The following is a 21792-nucleotide window of genomic DNA, read 5'->3' on the forward strand; positions in this document are numbered from 1 at the left end:
AATTCATAATCAAACATTAACCATTTGCCGTCGTAAGAAATCGGATAGCACTTAAATCTTTCCTGTAGAATACAAGCTTTAAGTACGTATATTTAAGTGTTTTCTCTTTGTGGCAGGGTGGATTATGGATCGCAGGCCATGTCAGTTTGTGGGAGACAACATTGTATCCATGTTTCTTCCGGAGTTCTCCCATTTCCTCCCACATTTTCATTCCATCAATTCTTTCATAATCATTCACTTATACTAATCATCCGTGTCCTTTACCCGAAAGGCATAATTGTAGCACGTAAAATCAGGAATGTTATTTCATTATTTTCTCTCTCACTTTTCAACGAACTTTAAAAGTTCGTTAGTGACTTCTCTATGTCTGTCTGTGTCTGTCTGTCTGTTATTTGCAAACTTTTCAATTTTGAGCCCTCCATTCGATAGAGCATCATAAACTATCTGAGAAAATGATGGAATTTTTCGCGTCACTCTTAGCGTTCCGAGATATTGGCCATGAAAGTTTGGATTTCGGAAAACTTAAGTAGCCGTATTTTGGGAACCGTAAGTCATACAGAATTCATATTGGGTTGTTCAATGCCTAAGACGATGGTGAACATTTTGTTATCATGTAACCAACCAGGTATCGGCTCGCTGTTCGGGCTGCCATTAATTTGTAATCGATCCGTCGTCTCTGTTCGGGCGGACATTTATTTGTAACCATCCGGCTAGCAGTCTGTCCTCCGTGGTTCTGCCAATGGGTATTTGCAGGAGGCCTGAACTCACCTGAGTAGGACGTTGAAGGACCTCTCCAAGAAGGGATTACAAATTGTTTCCAAATCGCTCGTCGGTCTCAATCATGAGATGAGCATTAGGCGCCGAGAGGTTCGGATGTCTCGTCTCGAAAACCTCACGGACGATCAGATAGTCATCCAGACCATAACGCACACAAACATCATTCACACATATAACGAAAACACACTGGGTTAAATGACACTATACTTATTTATTAGAATACTATTAAAAGAGGAACGAAGAGAAATTATCACAACACTTAACACTAGATACATATATAATTATTTCCATTATCACGATCGCACTTTACTTTTCACTATATTATAGCCCTTTATCACTTTGATTTATATATAGAAAAATTATAATTGAGATGTCACTATAAATGCTTCTCTCACACCATTGACGCACTTGGGGAATTAGCACTGGGGAAAAGTTGCCGGGATAATCCCACGTAGTAATCAGTTGCTGCTTCAAACAATCCTGAAGAGTTGAGATGAGTCTTCAGCAAAATAAGTTTCCAAAGTGGAATGCTAATGTTGGAGGGCGCGTTTATAACTTTTTAGCGCACAAGGTATGTGAACCTGGCACTTCACTAGTTGGGGGCTAGCCGTAAGTAAACGTCCTTCACCGGCTAATAGCTTGTGCCCCTTAACACAAAGTCATACTTAATTTCCGACGCAACGTGCTTGGTGGCTGCAGACAATTCCGGAGTCAAACTCCTCAAGCGCAAAGGTTCGAGATACGAACTGCAATAGTTGACTGAAAAATGTTGGCAGTTCATTCTAAAAACCACTCAGTTAAATCACCTGTATGCACATGCAAACAGAATACGGAACAGAATTTATGTTAATTTTAGTCCACTGGCCACGATGCACGAGACATTGCGATAACTCGGGCGTATGAAAGTACAGATAAGGAACTGCAAAAGCGATGAAGTTGGCGTCTCTCTGGTGTATGAACATCTGGTCAGCTAGTATTTCCATAAATGATTAAAGAAAGCACTTAATTCAGTTCCAAATAACTATAGAATATATATTGTGCATATAATAGGTCAAGGAGAAACACTGAAAAGGTTCGTCGTTCACTGACACGTTCTCACCAAAAAGCAATGTTTTAAATATATATATGAAAAACAATGAGAGACTCCTTTGTCCAGTTGCGTGGGAACGAAGCAATTCCCACCGAAGACAGAACTTATTTGCGTCGCAAAATAAAGTATAAATCGAAAAAATAATCACTGTCTTTACGAAATATACAGGGCGTCCACAAAAAATACTTCTATAACCTGCTAGCGGTTATAACCAAATAGTAACCAGTGGCCTCCCGCGACTGTTCCCTAGATATTCTCAGCATCTTTGGTTGCACCAAGATGAACGTTTTTCAACTTGACTTCGGCCCTCGTGCCGTGCGCAACTTTCTTTTCAGGATGGTAACAACGTCGTCGCTCAGGAAGGTCTCGTCGAGCGCCGTCTCAGGAAGATTTTTGGTTACCACGAATGCCCAGCCTTTAACCTTAAGAGTCTTCTGCAACTTTTGCGCCCGTTAGGTTTTCCACTGGTCACCTAGATTTGTTTTAAGGCAAACCTTTCCGATCTCTTTGCAAACTACTGGTCTGGGCTCGATCGGCACCTTGCGCCCAAGGGGTCACTCTTGGATGTCGTGTACATGGTGGAAGTACGCAATCCCTAGGCACGACTGACCCAATTGGACATTCTGCTTGCTGTTGGATCCCTCAAGGTCATACTATCTAGACGGAGTCCACAATATCTTAGGACCCAGAGCTCCGAGTTTGACTCCTGGTGAACCCTTGCCGTTACTCTGCCCAACTTCTTACCGAAGTTATCCTATCTAATCCTCTTGGCTAACTTGACACTCTGTTTAATACCAGTTATTGATTCAATAATTATGCTTCATGATTTATTGACTCAATAATTATTGAATCTCTATCCATCACGACTCTGGAACTCACTAAAGGAATAATTAATACTTCTGACCAGATTTATTAAAACTAAAGTGCAGTGTAACGGTTTCGACAACTTAGCGCTTCTTCATCAGACACTCTGATGAAGTTAACGTTAAGTTGTCAAAAGCGTTACTCTGTACTTTAGTTTTAATAAATAAGTGTATGTACTCTGGTCAGAAGTAATTATGGAGTCAATAACAGGTATTGAAACAGCATTCAAAAAATAATTCTTTTTAAGTTCGTTCTGGCAATGCTCTTCGAGCATTCTCAACTTTTTTTAGTTTTTTAAGGTATATCATATATTTGAGAGATAATTACTCTATCTTCTTTATCCTTTTCTATGCATATTATATTAATATTTTGATGTCTTGCCCACAGAGACCCAACAGGAACGTGGGAGTACGATCTTCCATTTGACATAAACGCCAGAGATGTCACGGGGAAATCGGTACTCTATCTTTCCTGCTATTTTGGAAACCAAAAAATGGTGGATTTGCTACTCAGATACAAAGTCAAAGCGAAGCGAGTTAAGGTAAAACCTGTATAAAATTTTGGATTGTTGTACCTTACTTGTATATATAGGTTTAGTCTAAATAGTCACCACATACTTTCAGTAATCAAACAAAGAAGGTAAAGAAAGAGAAATTTTTTGAATGAACTGTTGTTTATAGGATAAAGTATTGTAAGGTTCTAATAAGCAGGTAGAGGGTAGAGCAATCCCACATGGGAATCATTTTCTCCCACTATCAGTTTCATTATTAAAGTTTCCAGATATAAAAATAGTACAATACAATTTTCTCTATGAAAAGTATAAGTTCTTCAATAACTAGGATAATAGGTGTCCCAAAGCTCAAGTAGCCTAGGGAAGGATCTCCACAGAGTTCGACGCAAACCAAGTCGGTCGAATTTGGAATCTCAAAGCTCCACGGAAGCAGAGAGAGGTTAGAAAACCACGGAGCTCTAAGCAAGCTAGGTGGTTGAGGTTAGGAATCCCACAGAATTCCAAGCAAACTAAGTGGGCAGGAGACCTTAGAGGTTCAAGCAAGCTCCAAGTTACGTACGTTACTAGTCAGGGTGAAGAGAGCAGTTGTTAATTCGTTTCAAATTAACTATTGACATTTAAACTGGTTAATGCAGTCGTTTTTCTAAAGACACTATACTTTTTGATGTATCTCGTTATGTGTAATCATAATACTTCCTGATCGAATGTTATTTTTTATTGAACTTTTTTTCTTTAGTCGTACATTATTAGCTGATATTAATTAATCGTTAATTTTCAATTTCATTTAATGTTATTCTTTAAAATAACACATGATATTGTGTTTTAGATTCTATATATAAAAATCGCGTATTCTTAGATCTAAAGTCACAGATTATATTCTTAGCGAAACACTTTCTGCTCACACTCGCTTATATTAACTCCCAATACCCGTGACATTTTTTCTACTCGCCCAACAGTGTATCTGTATTGCAAATTCATTCTCATAGTAAATTTTACTTCTTTTTGTAGAGCAGTAAGTATTAAGGTTGATTTTGCATGTACTTTGTGAGGATATACTCAATGATAACATGTATATAAGTGCATTTCTTCCATATTATTTCATTTAATATTCTGGGCAAAAGTGCTATTTCAGAAGGCACTAAACTCATTATGGAAGAAGAACATGTCTGATAGTTTCGGAGATCTGTGAACAGCAAAAATTCATTCAATCCTCCCTCTCCTCCCCTCCCTCGCCCTTAGGATGCGTATTTCGCAAAACTGTCTTGTCTACAACCTAGAATGGAAGGGAAGCATTTCCACAAAATGTCAATTATTCTATCTGTAGTAGTTTCGAAAATCTTTTGACGAGTGAACCAGTGAGTTGATTTACTCTTTTATATTAGAGTTTGATTATGTTTATTTATTTATTTATTTATTATGTTATATAGCATGTCTAGAACATTCCCGGTACTTGCTGGTATTCTTCCTTATTCATATTCAGACTCGGCTAATACCGCCTCCAGATTTTTTTAAAACTCCTTTAGATGATGGTTTTGCGTTATTGATTTTTTTCCTTTATAGTATGAAAAGGTGTATTAGGCATTAAGATACTTGATTCGTTGCGAAAGATGTTGAAATATACTGATAGTTTTTATTACTTAAAATAATGCAGATTGTTCTCTGTCGTAGGTGTCAGAAGACAAGGATTCCGTGAAGAGCGAAGACGAAGAGGACAGCCAAAAAGAAAACAATGAAGTAGTGAGTCCCACAAGAAGAAAGATCTCTGAAGGCATCCAGTCCATTATGTCTAAACTAAATATCTCTCGAATACAAGAACAGAACTTAAAAATCAATGAAGCTTATCTCAGCCCTTTACACTTAGACTTGTATTGCAATACAAATGCCGAGACTGCACTACATGTTGCTGTCAAAAATAAACATCATAGCATAGTGTCGGCGTTATTATTGTGTGGTGCTAATCCGAATTTACCTATCTACCAAAGCGAAGAAGAATTCTCTCAGTCGCAGGACGACGAGACTGTTTTCACAGGGTCCACCGCTTTAGTGGAAGCGTGTAAAAATCGTGATCTCGGAATGGTGGATTTGTTGTTGAAATACTCCGCACACGACGACGATAGGAAAGCCCTTCACGTGGCAACGAGTACTAGGGACGAAATTTTAACAACAAAACTGCTCTCTATTAAAGCTTACCAGGACCCAGAATATAAAATCAATAAGAAGGCTATGACAGACATACATCCTTCTCAATTCTCTGGTCTAGGAGTGATGGGGATTGGAAGCTTAACGTATAGTTCTTTGTTCCCTAATACCCCTGTGATGATTAACTGGCATGGCCAGCGCGGCATAGACCACATCAAAGCTCAGTGGCTTGTAGACGCTGCCTTAAATGTGAACCCAAAACTAAAGTTAAATCCTCGTAATCAAGATATAGTGTTGTATGCAATTACACGGTTGGATGTGTCAAATAATTCCTTGTGTTCGTTACCTATTGTTGTGTTTCAACTTCAAAGTTTGAAGTATTTAAATGTGGCTCAAAACAAGATTGAGAAGCTTCCGTCGGCCACTGAAACTTCATCGATGTATCTTTGTAAATCCAAAAGCAAAATAGTGACTGCAACTACAGGCTATAACGCTCCCATGTTGGAAGAACTTCATTTGCAGGACAATCGGTTGGATCATATCCCTGACGAAGTTTTCAAATTGCCTTCTCTAGTGACCTTAGATATTTCCAATAATAAACTCCAGACACTGCCCTTCGCTATGTGGCAGTCTCCAAAACTGAAAGAGCTAAACGTTGCGTTTAATCTGTTGAAAGAGCTGCCTGTAATTCATCCGGAATCTCAAGACAGTGCTTCCACCAAAGATAGTGATGGGTCTGGTGACAATGTTTCTCATACTTCAGAAGTTCGTAGGTCTGTACAAAGCATACAAGAAGCCATCAGTGCAGAATCATTAAACCAGGATTCAGGGAAAGAAGAATTTGGAAGTGAAGAACACCTTGTAGATGCTTCCACATTACATGCAACGTCGTTAAAAGGAAAATGTGTGCAGTAAGTTATAAACTATAGTTAATTTATTTCTCGGTTTTGTTGTAGATGATTAAATACTCAGTAATATTAATAAACTAATATAGTAATAAAGTAATGACATACTCAAATATATTTCTATATAACTGAATATTAGAGGGGTTCATCAGTAGGAGGGTGTTTTAATACCTGTTAGCGTTTTTGTAGGTACCCGTTGGTACCTTATATGGTTCGGGTCTGACGTTTGAGCAATAGTTCCTGTCTCATATAGCTCATTGCTTCAGATATATAACAGATGTTCCTTTCAAATCTCCTTAATTTCAATTAGTCGTAGAAAAGAAAGTATGAATGATATGGCAATGAAATTTCAAGGAAAACTCAAATTTTATTTTGTGCACACTAATATGAGGGAATATCGTAAAGTTTTAATTATCATAGTAAAAAAATCAGGATATAGAATTGTTGTGATTTGTAGTTGTTAACCCCCTCTCTCTGCAGTCACCACCCAGCCCAGCGTTCCTTCACTTTACGAATACTGTCATTGTAGAAGCCTGCTTATTGTACTTTAAACAACGCTTCCACCTCATGAATGACGTCATCTGTATTGTCAAAATGGCGACCACGCAACAGATTCTTCATTTGAGGAAACAAGAAAAAGTCGCTGGGTGCGAGGTCGGGAGAATAAGGCGGATACTACAAAACCTGGAAGCCACATGCCCTTGCTTCGTCGACAGCAATTTGAGGTCACGTCGTGCTTGCTTCAAAAAAGATGTCAGCGAACAAGGAACCCGGTGCGCAGATACCGTAGACATGTGAAGTTCGACATGGATAATTTTCAACACACTACCATAACTGAGACCAGTCTCATTCAGAAATAGTTTGGATGGTTACAAGTCTGTCTTCGAGGATTAAACACACTCCACTTTCTTCACAGTGGCCACATCGTCCATCACGGATAGTCTTCCAGATCTTCGGTCGTCTGTGAGGGGCATAATACCAGTTTGGAATTTCCTTTTCCACTTTACAATGGTGTCATACAGTAAAATAAACAATCATCGCCATACACAGCCTTTATTTCGTCATGAATTTGTCTGACATTATTGCCCTTCAAATGCAGGAATTTTATCACACTTTGGGCTTCAATAATATCCATCTTGCACTTTGGTCACTTTTGGCACACTTTGTAAAAATATAACTATCATTGGGAGTCAATTTCCTTAACACCGTGCACATAAGAATTAAACATAACACTGATAAAATTTCATCATCATATCTTAATAACTTCCCGGTGTTAATTAAAACTTGATGATACCCCTATAAAATCCACATGTGTCCCATTGCTAACACGAACATTTAGTCTATATTCAACTTCTTGTCATGTTCTCTCCTATATGTCTCGTGTTACTGTTGCAATCGTATCACGGATTTGGGTTCATAACTCTGGGATGTTATTTACTGGTACAAATCTTCCGGTACACTCGTCTGGAATTTCGTTGCGTTGAAAATCACAGATTGGATCTCAACACACCACTACTGGGGTTGAGTCGTCATTTTTATTTATGCGAGCATGGCGCTACGTAGTGAGCAAACGAACAGCTTCAAGACATGAAAACAAAACTTTAAAATCTTGCTATTCACGTGGTGGTACAGTAATTTCACAATTCTTCCACAGTAATAAATTGAAAGTAGAGAGATTTGAACGGAACATTATATATGGGAACTATGTATAGGGACCCTTCCATTCGTGTTCTCTTTATTTTATGTCAATTTACGTTCCAAAGACATTGACTGCATAGTGTTCATCATCAGAGTTCAGCTAAACTCATTTGAGAATTGTACAATTACTGTAATATAATTATATATATGTTACAAGGTACCGAAAATCTGAAACAGGTGAACTTTAAAGGTTCATAGCTCCACTACTATGGGACCTATCGTAGTTGGGTAAGGACATCACTGAGGAACTGACATGTGAACTATCCAAATATCCATGTTTAAGAATGCTCCAGTACTTGCACAGTAATTTTTAGAGATGGATGATCAAGTACTCCCAAATAGGCTCTCTAAAAATGATTGTGCAAGTACCGGAAGTTCTGAAAGATGGATATTTGGGTACTTCACATACTAGTTTCTCAGTGATGTCTTGACCCAACTATATTAATGTGTCCTATAGTACTGTTTACCCATTTGGCTGAGACCTCTAGTTGGCAGCGTGCCAAGGAAAGTCTATCTTAATGAAAGGAATGGACTGCTGTAAAAGAAAAAGAAAAGGAAGGAAAGCGTTGGTTATTCGGATCGGCGGTAAAGGTATTGTTTGCAGTGTTACCAACCCGGCGCAGTAAATTGAAATCAAAGTCCCCTCCCCTCCCTCCCATAGTTTCAGTAGCAAAGGCGATGAACATATGATCTTCTTTTAGTCTGGAATATTTCGGATGTTTTCTCTTACAGCCTGTCTGAGCAGCATTTCCTGCCCCTTTGCATGTTGAAGGTTTGAAATTGAGTGATACTTCGAATAATTTATTACTATAAGAAGAAGAAAAGACGACGAAAATAATAACACTAATAATTAAAAAAACGGTTATATTAGGAATTTAAATGAAAACATAAATGGTAACAATATTTGATGATTTCATATTGAAATACAGAACTATAGAATGTAATAATTAAAATTATACCATAATAATAGTACAGCAATTCTCAAATTAGTTCAACTCTGATGACGAATGCAGTCAGTGCGTTTGAAACGTAAATTGAAATAAAATAAAATAAAACACGAGTAGAATACCAAGAATTTTCCTTTTTTTACGAGGCGCATTTCAAAAGAAAGGGCCGATATTTAATTGGAAACAGGTAAGTAAGTTTAGCAACATTGTTTTATTGGGTAAAAATAAGTACATATCCACTTTATTTTTCAACATAGTCACCATTATTTTCCAAGCACTTTCTGTACCGTGGTACAAGTTTTTTTTTATACTCTCTGCATAGAAGTTCGCCGCCTGGAAGTTCAGCCACTTCAACACTTTGGAGACCCATCTGGCACACAATTTCTGATATCGTAATGTTTCTGTAACAATTCGAAACAATGTTGTTGGTGAAACCTCTGGAAATTCGATGTGTAGAGCGATAATGGTGAAGCGGCGATTTTCTGTAACTTTTTCATTCACTCGCTGCACCAAGTCGTCAGTCTGAATGCTTGGTCTTCCACTCTTCTCTTCGTCGTGGATATTTGTACGGCCTCTTTGAATGCACGACACCATTGCCGTACCTTTACTTCACTCATTACACTGTTGCTGTACACTGCACACAATTCTCTATGAATTTTAGCAGCACTTTGTCCTTTGGCATGAAGAAATCTAATCACAGAGCGAACCTCGCACCTGGCGGGATTGTGTATGCGCAGCCATTTTAACACGCTCCAGCACACACGAAAACAAACAGATGATTGGCGAAACTATGATTGTTTGATAACCAATGGACCAAATGATGTTACTGCGCAAGCGCGATCCGATCACTATTGCCAGTCGGTTGTAATAAAATATCGGCCCTTTCTTTTGAAATGCGCCTCGTAATTACAGATATCTCCCTGAAACTTGTGAAATATATAACTTAATATTTCTTATATATATATATATATATATATATATATATATATATATATATATATATATAAAAGAAAAGAAAAGAAAAGAAAAGTGATTTTCGTTTCACATCGTAGAACTACAATAGATTTCCAAACCATGGGGTGCAATATTAAAACACGAAGTGATAGAGAAAGAAATAAGCCTCTTACTCTTGGCATTCTTTTGTTCGTTAGAGCTCCAACTTTGAAACCGGAGGTATTAGATCTTCCGATCTTCCACTTTCGTTTTCAGGAGGACAATAAAGACTAAGGTGAAACCTATTCTGGAGATACGTGCTATCTCCTACCAGTTTTACTGTTTTAACTCTTGCCAGACGAACGGTTTGATTTGATTTGATTCTGTGTTTAACGTCCCGTTCAGCAGCGAGGCTCTGTGAGACGTGGACCTACTGATTAACATGGAATCCGAACCACATGAGCTCCCGCCGGAAATCGAACCCGGGTCTCCCACGCCATAGGCGCGTACGCTAACCGCTTAGCCACGAAGGAGCTCACAGACGAACGTACCCAGTCGTTCTAGGTATATGGCTTCTCATACTTCTTCACTTTATAATTTGGGAGTCAAGAACCAATACATTTATTTTGTTGGAAACTGCATCTGATTGGGTGCCTAACATTTAAAATCTTTCTTCTATATTTGTAAAATGTTCCTATCCACGGCAAAGTCCAAGGAAGAGAATTGTCCATTAGAAAAACCGAAGTGTTTTCTGCTGAGAGATAAAAGTGTAGAAATTTGATTTGCTTGTGTACAGAAGTCTCTTTTCAGCGAAAGAACCTAACAACTAACGGAACAGTGGAACACTACTGAACAATAGAGTGGGTTGAAAAAATGCGAAATTAGTTTTTTCAAGTCGTAATACATAGAAAAGTTGCGAATTGAGGACACTAAAAAAATGGCGTAAAAAAAAAGAAACAAAATCGGTTTATATATCTTCCGGTCTTGCATGTGCTCTAAAGTTTGCCGAATTTGGAAAAATTTACATTTCTACGATACCTTTTAACTTTCTTAACTTGTCTATATTTAAATGTAATATCTCTAGTCGAATTTTACTCGATCTGATAATGATTTAGAAAAAAAAAAAAAAATAATTGTTCAAATCGGTCAAGGTATTCAGCACACGTAATGGCTGTCAATTCTAAGAACTTCAGGCGCTCGTTAGATAACCTTTGCGCGAGCAGAATACATTGACCGATTTCAACAGTTATTTTTTGTGAATCATTATCGGTTCGAGCAAGATTTGAGTAAAGCTATTATATTTAAATATTGACAAGTTATGTAAAATAAAAAAGGTATCGTAGAAATGTGATTTTTTTTTTATTTGGCAAACTTTAAAGTACATATACGACCGGAAGATATAAACATCTTTTTTTTTTTTTCTTTTTTAAGCCTTTCCAATTCCCAACATTTCCGCGGAATTACGACTCGAAAAACCAATTTTGCATTTTTTTCAGCCCACCCTTTTGAACAGTGCACTTTTCTTAAGTGTCACTCAGTGTATTTTTTCGACACCGTAGATCTAAGCTTAACATGGAAGAACCCGAACTATGTCACTTTCCGGCAGGAATGGAACCCAAGGGCTTGCACCAAACGGTAAAATTTACGACAATTCTCAATACAATTATAAGCAATCTTGGTTATTTGTCTTTGTCATATCTTTGGAGTATCAGCTTTAAAGTATAAAAGCAAGAAAAAAGTTGTAGTGTCTTTTTTTTCGTTGAATATTAAACTTCTGTTCCCTTAATGTATCAATATATTTTCAGGCAGTTGGAAATCAATCATCATAACTTGTGGAGCAGAAACGTTGAAGTAACGGAACAGATTCTGCATAACGAAGATGGGAACTTGGAGAATGTGTCACAACTGTCGGCTTTAAATTTAGCACACAATGCATTTACATGTATTCCCATTGCATTACCATGCCTTGCTGTCAACTTAACAAGATTAAATCTCAGCTATAACAGGTAAAGTATATTTGTATATTCGAAGTGCATTTGGGTCGAGAAAAGCATCTTTTGTTTCGAATGCTTATTCTGTGTTCGTTATCTTATCTAAACCGAAAAGGCTTTTCCGACCTTTCTCCCCGTAAAACAAAAGCTCTCAACCTTCACATACTCATTACTAGAATTGGTTCATTGAAACACCCGCATCTCCATTGAAAAAATCCCACAAACCCAGATGTGAAACTTGCCTTACATATGATACCAGTTGATGATTCCATCACAAAGATAATACAAACTTTCTATTGTTCCAATAGTTGCAATCGTTGCACTTCATTTATATCCCACTGTTCAGCCTTCTATGTTCGTGAAACACGAGTTTCAATTCGCATCAACAATTACTGATAATCCTGCAGCTCCCAAATTGCAGACCTACTTCTTCCAGATTATGCGACCTATCATAATAATATACTCGACCTCACCTTCCTCGTAAATAACTTCAAAATCCTTTCCCAAGACTCTTCCATGTACCGTAGAAAGAGACTAGAAGTCACATTACCACCTTATCTGCGAACTATCCGCCTGATTTAATCGTCTGTGTCTTACGTAACTAGACTCCCTTCGTTTCCCTGACCGTTGGGGTTCCTGGTTCGATCCCAGCTCTCGCGCCGTGTGGACTTTGTGGTGGACAAACACCATGCTCGTGGGTTTTCTCGGGGTTTTCCCGTTTCCTCCCACTTTCTTCACTCCACCATTTCACTCATCTCTCATCATCACCGTCTCCTTTAGCCTAACCGGCATAAGCGTGAGACGTAAAACTTAAATATTTCATTTCATTTCATTTTCGTTTCCCTGACCCTTACTTCTGTATTTGCGAATTTATTATTATTATGATTATTATTTATTATTAACTGTCCTACACGCTTTTTCATTGTGATATTGTCTTCCATTACTTCAATTTATATTGTTCAATCTTTTTTCTTATATTGTACATGTATGAATTTTCGTCTTCATTCATTATTCCTTCCCACTTTTGTACTCCTACCGACCCCTACCCTTACATTAGTTGTATGTTCCTCGACTAAACTAAACCTGGCAACACTATCACGTAATTCTGTACCCAAAAAATTTCCGAGCACAATTCTTTTAAGATATTTCCACGGCAAGGAGAATCTAACAATATATTCAGTTGGGCAATTTTGAGAATTACTGAAGAAAATAAACAGAGCACACTGAAACTATATAAGTAAATCGTTTAACGTGAGATACAAAGTAAATACATAGTACATAAATATTGTCATTCCTTTCTTTGGTATTGATTTCGGGAATGTAGCGTACTTATAAACGAAAGATAGTACTATTGAGAGTAATATCTTATTGGATGAATGTTGGTAATGTACATTAAACATAGAAGTTTAGAGAATACAGGCTTTAATTTAAGATGTGTTTAATGAAAACAAGACTTACGTTATGTACGAGGTATATTCAAAAAGTATCGAAACTTTGGTTGGCAAAACTACATTTATTGATTTGAAACCTTCAAAGTACTGTCCTTGGTAATGCACACGCTTTTCCCAGCACTCCCGCCATCGTTGGAAACACTTCCAGTTTTTTTTCTTTTTCTTTTTTTTTTTAATGGTGAGCAACGGTGCCGTCCCATACCGCATGATGTCTTCTCGTTACTCAAATCCGGTCCCTTTTAATGGTATTATCAACTTGAAAAATAACCAAAAGTCACAGTGAACAATGTGAGGAGAGAGCTTGACGACGCACAGGAATTTTGTGTTTGGCGATGAAAGCCTGAATCAAAGTTCTTGGACACTCTCCTCATGCCCAAATTCTCGTTCAAAATGGAATGTACCGATCCGATTGAATGGTTTCCGTTTGGATATCGCCAAGGTTTTGGCAAAATTTGATGCAATATCACTGCTCAAGTTTTTCTGTTATTTTACAAAAAACTGAAATCTGACGACCGCTCACTACACGTCTTCACTCGTTGGCCGACTGCCATCGACTGACGCTTTCAACGGTAGGAAAAAAATGACAACTGAGCGCATAAGTGTCCCCTCTACATTTACACTAAAGAAAGCCTCCCGCTCTTCACTGGTTTACGCGGGGAAAAAAATAAGCTTCGATACTTTTTGAACATACCTCGTATGTGTGATTTGTTAGTGTATTGAGCGATTTATGTGGACAGCAGTAACTGACTTGTTACTGAAAATTTACAACAGTATGACCTTTGTACTACATTGTTATATTAAAATTCCCGTTTACAGGAGAACCTCAAGTATCCGAGTCCTAGTTAACCAAGTTTCCATATTACCAGGGGTGTAGCCAAGGGGGGACCCATTGGTGCCAGGCCCCCACCCCAAATGGTTTCCTGCCCCCCCAAATGACCAGCTTTTATAACATCATAGAAAAATTATCTTGCTTCATTCATTTAAAAGTAACAAAGTTTATTGACAATAAATAATTTATGGTAAAGTAGTATGGAGAAATATTGTTTCTCCATACCGATCGAAAAATAGTATAGTATCTCTTCCTTATACCGATCGAAAAATAGGATACTTTTTTGTGACAGCAGATTACACAATTTACGGCAATTTATATTTGACAATTTGAAGACAAACGTTTTAACAAGGTACTATAAATACAGCCATAAAACAAACGTACTAAACTAATTTGTAAGTACAGTATATTTTTATATGCTTTAACAAGTGTTTTAAAAGACATAGAGGATGGAAAATTAGTCGAGAAACAATGCTTTTATTCAATTTAGATTTCATTCGCTCTCTCTTTTATTTCTACTCAGTGTAATAAAATAATTATGTTTTCTTTTAGTCACGAATAATAAATAAGTATTTTTGCCAGGAAATCGTAAAGAAATTAAGTGAAATTTCAAAGAAAATCAATCTTGTGTAGATAGGTTCTGTGTACAAGATCTTAAATTTAAATATAAAGGTAACCAAGAAAAGTTTTGTTGCTTTTTCACCCACCACCTTCGAACATCGATATGTTACCTAACCTGGAAGATCAAAAATAGTCCCCATCAGCATCGACGACCTTCTGAAAACGTTCTGGAAGGCCATGGAATCCATCGCGGTAGAACTTGGGGGCCGTGAAACGAAGAAAGTATCAGGTGCATTTTGGACTTTTACTAGGGATTTGAACTGGCCTCTAAGGTGATTGTCCAAAGAATGGAACAGGCGATAATCGGACGGTGCAATACCCGGGGAATATAGTGGTTGCAATATTGTTTCCCATCCAAGGCGGAAAATGGTGTCCTGAGTCATCCTAGCCACGTGGGACTTAGCGTTGTCCCGTAAACGAGGACCCATTTGCAATTCAGAAGTGATGGCTCCAGAGTTTTGAGTTTTTGTTGAGCACAGCACAACTGCTGACACTACACAGTTGCATTGATACTCTGACCAGCTGGTAACAGTTCCCGATGCACGATGCACCAAACACACAGAAGGACCTTCTTCTGGTACAGTGCTGGCTGTTTTGAAATCGGTTTATGGGATGCTAACCAATGATGACGGCGCCGTGGAGCTTCGTATAGGACACACTTTTTATTACATGTCAACGCCCTGTCCAGAAATGACTCCGAAACAGTAAATAAACACAGGCGACTGCCGCGTTGCCTTCTGGCCCAGAGTTAAAATATGTGAGACCAATTGACCCAACTTATAGTGCTTCACAAGTTGATGGATGTGCTGCCGAATGGTTGCTCCACACACTGAATTGTAGTCCCAGTTCCTCTTTGTACATGTGTTGGTATTCTGGCACGTGGTGTTTTCGGGTGTTTCGTCATCGTCCTTAAACTTGTTAAACCATCGCTGCAATGTCCGCGTCATCACGACACCCTCACCAAAGGCCTGCATATCTTCTGTCCCGCTACAGCGGCGTTTGACCTCCATTTGAACTCGTTCAGCATACATGCTCTTATGACGCTCTGTGGATGTCCCATGTTCCCTTTGTCTTTACGCAAGTTCACGGTGTGTCTGAATTGCCACAACCAGGTAGTATGTTCGATATATCCTCACCAACAACTGACGTTCGCCCTATCTCCACTCGCATTCAACTCACGGTGTGAGGTCCAATTGAACACAGACCTCCACGAAAAGGGACAGAACTTTCTTGGTTACCTTTATAGTTATGCACAAAAGAATAGCGTTCGGTCCCGGGCAGTAGTTCTTGATTAAGCATAATAAAAACTATCTTGAATATAATTTATGGATAATAATAATAATAATAATAATAATAATAATAATAATAATAATAATAATAATAATAATGAAGAAGAAGAAGAAGAAGCTAAAATAGTGTTTTTAGTTTTCCACAAGGAAACCAAAATTTTCCTTTCTTTCAGGCCTCAAAAACACTAGCAGCAACACATTTTTTTGGCTTTGTACATTGTAGCTGCCCCCCCCCCCTCAAAAACGACGGCCCCCCCTACACAAACCTGCTGGCTACACCCCTGCATATTACCTAATCAGAAGAACCCATAAATGACATTATTTTTCTCGCAACTTTTTCTCCTGGCGATTGATCAAATGGTAATTGTTGCAGATTGAATCAAATATAAGTGGTAATTCATTATTAGTGGAACTCGCATTCACTATAATATACATGGTGTTTCAAAACAACACCGACAACGTTTGGGAGGTGATTCCTGACACCAAGATAAAACAAAAAGCATAGAACAACGTGGGTGCACAAATGCTTCCTTTCAGCTGCCGAAATCATGAAAAATTGAACTTTAAAGGTCCATAGGTCCAAAACTATGGGACCTACCTTAGTCGGATCTTAGGAACTAGTATGTGCCCTATACAAAAATCCATATTTCAAATTCCTGCGGTACTTCCGCAACAGTTTTTATAGAGGAAGTTTGGCTACGGTTGAAGTACTCACCAACTCCCTCTATAAAAATTGTTACGAAGTACCGCAGTATTCTGAAACATGGATATTTGGATAGGGCACATGCTAGTTCCTAATTGAAGCTTTGACCTGACTACGGCAGGTCCCATTGTATTGGAGTTATGGACCTTTAAAGTTTATTTTTTCATGTTTTCGGCAGCCTATAACTCCAAAAGGAAGCTTTTGTGCACCGAGGATGGTCTATACTTTTTGTCTTACCTTGGTGTCAGGAATCACCTCCCAAACGTTGTCGGTGTTGTTTTGAAACACCCTGTAGAAGTAATATTGAAAGAAGCTTCTCATGAAGTTACGTGTGTTTAATGTCAAAGAAATTCTTACCTTTGTTTTATTTTTTTAAGGTTGCGAAGTATGAGTCACATAACGTCTTATCCTAGCTCTTTGAAACAGTTGGACTTATCTCACAATCAAATCTGTTGTTGGCCGAGCTTACCTCAGGTTGAGGCAGTAGATAGCATGGAACAAGCAAGCACTGCGTGTTACGCAGCTACGGAAGGCAGCAAACCAACCAAACTTACAACTACAACAGGTAAGGAGAAAATACGAAAATAGTATAGAATCCTTTTAATATTGAGTTATTTAAAATGTGTTGAATATTATATTGAAAAATAATCTCTCATGTAGAGTAATAATATGTATTTTTGTTTGTCCATTTCAGTTCTTTTCACGTTCACAATCTAATTTAAATATGAAAGTTTCAAAAAATTGGTATCTGTGTATCCTAACAGAACTACATACAATTTTCATCCGAGCTATCTATCTATCTATGTATATCTATCCTTGTATACAGTATATATGTATACACACATCTAGTCACATCATAAATACTGACACAAGTTTTGAGGCAGGGTGTACATCCAGTTTTTAAGGTGGCAGTCAACCCGCGTGTGCAAGAGAGTGGTGTGCGTCATTGTGAGTTGAGCTGTCATACAGAAAGTGTGTGTGTGAAAGTGTAACTATGGAGTGAGTCGATTACGAAAATCGTGTGGCAGTAATAGCTCCTTAATCAGCCACTGTGATATTCACAACACCTAAAAAGTTGAATATTACCAAATGTTTCGTGTATCGGGCCATCAAGCGATTCACGAAAACTTGGACAGTTGACTATCGCCCAAAGCAAGGCTGTCCACGCAACGTAAGAACCAAAACGTTAGTGTAATCAATGGCGGCCCGTATTCAGAGAAATCCTGTACGAAAGCAGTCAGTGCTTTCTCGTGAGCTGAACATTTCCAAAATGTCAGTGTCCCGTGTGTTAAGAAGTGACTTGGGGTTGAAGGCTTAACGGCGAAGTACAGGTAACTTCCTCAATGCACGTCAAAAAGAGCAGAGGGTGATAAAAGCAAAACGCCTATTGTAGCATTACGCAAACAATAGACACAGGAAAAGTCTTTTCACAGATGAAAAGATATTCAACATTGAGGGAACTTTCAATCGACAAGATAACCAAGTGTATGCTTGAACTTCCCAGAAAGCTCAGGAGAAAACCGAAGATCCAGAGGGGTCACCATCCGACCTCAGTTATGATTTAGTGGGGGAATTATATATGATGGCACCACCAAGCTGCATTTTTGTGAAAAAGGGGTGAAAACGTCAACCAGAGTGTACAAAAATACTGTTTTGAACTCTATTGTGAAACCTTTGAGTGACATTTTGTTCAGGAACCAACATTGGACCTTCCAACAGGATTCCGCACCAGCCCGAAATGCACACTCTACCCAAGAGTGTCTGAGGAGAAATGTCCTGAACTTCATTGCCCCAGATGATTGGCTTGCTATCAGCCCTGACCTCGACCCGTTGGAGTACAAGTTGTGGCCAGTGCTTGAGGGCATGATTTGTAAGAAGAGGGCATGATTTGTATATATAAAATATTAATGTTTAATGAGTATCTATTAATGGTATTGCCTTCCCAAAGTTCTTTTTACGTGGGCAATAATTTGCTTATCATAATTAATTTAATTAAGTTTTGCGGTACAGAGGTGAAAGATTTCCTTTGAGGAGTACTAAAGATTATCTGCCCATTATACTGAATTTTACGTGCTTAGAATATACAGCGGTATAAACAAAAGCATGGTATTAACAAAGTATTCACATTACTGGTTGATATGTGTATCACTTCCTATGGCATAGAGGAAAATATAGCTTTAGTTAGATTTATAATTGTAAAAATATATATTCCTCGGTATGTCTAAAAAAAAACTATTGTAATTGAAAGAAAAAACGTTGCAATTGTAAAAGATATACTATTGTTATCACTGTTATACGTAGAAGCAAAGTACCTTCAAACAGTTAGTATTGTAAAATTACAAAATATAATCAATAACAAACTTATCAACTTATTTCAATATTATTAAAGTAATATGCGTGGTTGAGTTTTAAAGAAAAGCAAGTGTTATTGTTAGTAGTTATAGATTGCCGGCAGGTAAATTAGGTTTCTAGTTTTACATCCTACGGGTATGCCCTTAAGGCTAAAGAAGCATATTTAGTAAAAGTGGATGAATGGACCCTTAAGACTAAAAGAGCATGTTTAATGAAAGTGAATTATGATTATGTCCTTAAGGCTAAAGGAACACGTTCAGTGAATGATATGCCCTTTAAGGCTACTGGAGCTTGTTTAATGTAAGTGAATGATTATGCCCTTCAGGCTAAAGAAGCATCTTTAATGAAAGTGAATGATTATGCTCTTAAGGCTAAAGGAGCATGTTTAATAAAAATGAATGATTATAGTTTTAAGACTAAAGAACATGTTTAATGAAAGTGAATGAGTATGACCTTAAGGTTAAAGAATCATCTTTAATAAAAGAGAATGGTTATGTCCTTTAGCCTAAAGGAACATGTTTAATGAAAATGAATGAGCTTGACCTTAAGGCTAAAGGAGCATGTTTAATGAAAATGAATGAGTATACCCTTTCGAAGAAAGTAGATACATTTAGGGCAAGCGGAAATGATATTGAAGAACTGCCCAAAGAATTTTACAAGCTGAAGAGACTTAGCTAAACACTGAATGCATTGGGATTTGATTGAAAATGGTCCTTCTGAAATTTTTTTTTTACCTAAGATGGTTGTGGTAGTGCTGATATTGTCAATAGCTTTCTATTATTATTATTATTATTATTATTATTATTATTATTATTATTATTATTATTATTATTATTATTATTATTATTATTTACACAACTGTAATCTTCTGTAGTAGCGCGCCGTCCACCTGGAAGATCGATGCGTAGCTTAATTTTAAACGCCCTCTGCACCCATCGGCGACATCTCCGTCTTGACAACTTGAGAACTCTGATTCTAGCCGACAACCAACTGAGCAGAATTCAACTGACTACGGACGATGATGGAGGAAGTTCCATATCAGAAGACGAGGAAATAGAGGACGGTATTGTAAGTCAATTAGAATACTTTATTTGCATTTGTATGTTAAAAGAAAGAAATGAAAACATAATTTAATAGTGCAAGGTGTATTAGTTAAAAGCTCACCGTAGTGTAGTGGTTAGAGCGTTGGATTCATGTCCACGTGGTTCCGGGTTCGATTCCCGGCAGGTACTTCCCCAATTTTCTGCGTCCACCCGGCGTCGTGAGACAAAACTGGAGTCACGTGAATAAAAGACGTGACGGTCACTAGGTCTAGAAAGCTCCCGTTAGCAATAGGACGACACGGCTTAGGTTGGACGTAGTTCTACCAATCGCTAACAGATGGCGTGGAGCGGCTCAGACCCACAAATCGGACCGTTCCACTAAGTGGTTTGGTTTTGGTATTAGCTAATAGATAGAGTTGCCATATGTCCGTATTTTGTACGGACTGTTTGTATTTTTAGGTCCGTGTCCCTGTTCGTATCGTACAAAGCATGAAATGGGGAAAATGTCCGTATTTGATAATTTTTGGAGCTGCCTGAAAATTCCCGAGTTGGAAATCGCTAAAATTTCGGGCGAAAAGGATTGTGTTTTCATCATGTAACTTATATTTTAGTTACCTAGTAGTAAACTAACTTATAGTTTATAATAAAGTAGGCTTTGTTTTTGAAAAGTGTGTCGTTTTTCCATTCCAAGGTTACTTTAGTTAGATTTAATACGTAATTTAATGATAAGATTTATTATATTTGTGTTAATGAAAAAAGAAATATAAAACATGTTAGTTTTCAATAGTGTTTTAAGTATTACAGTAAACAATTGTGTGGTAACCTAAAAAGGTGATTTCAAAATATTCGTTCTGAGTTTGGGCACCGTACCTTTGATGAGTCGTTATTTGAGGGCTTGTTCGTATTTTGGATCAAAAAATTATGGCAACCCTACTAATAGATAATAAGGGAACGTAGAGAAGGAAGTTCAAAATGCAATGAATACTTGTTGTAGATACTTTACCATTTTCCTGTCATCCTTTATTACATACAAGTGGTATGGTAGCTCAGTAAAAGATCCGCTCACCTTTGGTGGAAGGAGTCTCTGCTTTGTTCGCAGTCCCAGACTTTCAATTGCTTTCTTTGAATTACAATTTATGTTTGTCGTTATTTGAAATTTAGAGATTAATCTATTGTTTTGTTTTACAGTAGATGACAAAATCTAAAATAATGGAGTACAGAAACCCCAAAACTAATATTTTGTTTGGGATGTTCATTTACGTAGGGGGTGCTCCATCAGCATCCCCGATGGATATTTCTGCGCAAAGCGCTACAGAGAAACTTAAAACTATTTTTGTAAGAGTTAGTGGGAACTTGGTGAAGTGCACTAAACTGGAAACAGAATATTACGTATAGGCATTTTTCGTGCTGAAGTAGTATACCACATACTGAATTCTACGAGGGTGATTCAGAAAGTAATGCCTCCAAGTTGATACCTTTATTTGTGTTTGACGTATAGCACCGATGCAGGTATCAGTGGAAAGCTTGTAATGTCAGCTACAAATGGTGGCATCATTTTTCAGCATAGTCCTTATTATGTGCAACAAGGTTTTTCATGCCGTCGGCGAAAAATTGTGGTGGCTGCTGGCGACGCCATTGTGAAACTGCTG

At 37.8% G+C, this 21792-nt stretch overlaps 1 protein-coding gene across 2 annotated transcripts in view; it reads left to right on the forward strand.

Moving 5' to 3' along the window:
- Nucleotides 1-21792, forward strand: part of Lrrk (Leucine-rich repeat kinase) — a 239580-nt gene that overhangs the window by 113612 nt on the left and 104176 nt on the right. The window contains exons 10-14 of one of the 2 annotated variants that reach the window (XM_081732781.1): nt 3119-3272; nt 4911-6292; nt 11670-11870; nt 17126-17313; nt 19978-20168. In XM_081732781.1, coding sequence (XP_081588907.1) covers nt 3119-3272; nt 4911-6292; nt 11670-11870; nt 17126-17313; nt 19978-20168 — 2116 coding nt within the window. Of the gene's footprint in view, nt 1-3118; nt 3273-4910; nt 6293-11669; nt 11871-17125; nt 17314-19974; nt 20169-21792 lie in introns of both variants that reach the window. The other variant, XM_081732776.1, reaches the window with a different exon arrangement.

This window comes from Thermobia domestica, chromosome 1 (assembly GCF_964235325.1).
Source record: "Thermobia domestica chromosome 1, izTheDome1.hap1.1, whole genome shotgun sequence".
Classification (NCBI taxonomy): Eukaryota; Metazoa; Arthropoda; class Insecta; order Zygentoma; family Lepismatidae; genus Thermobia; species Thermobia domestica.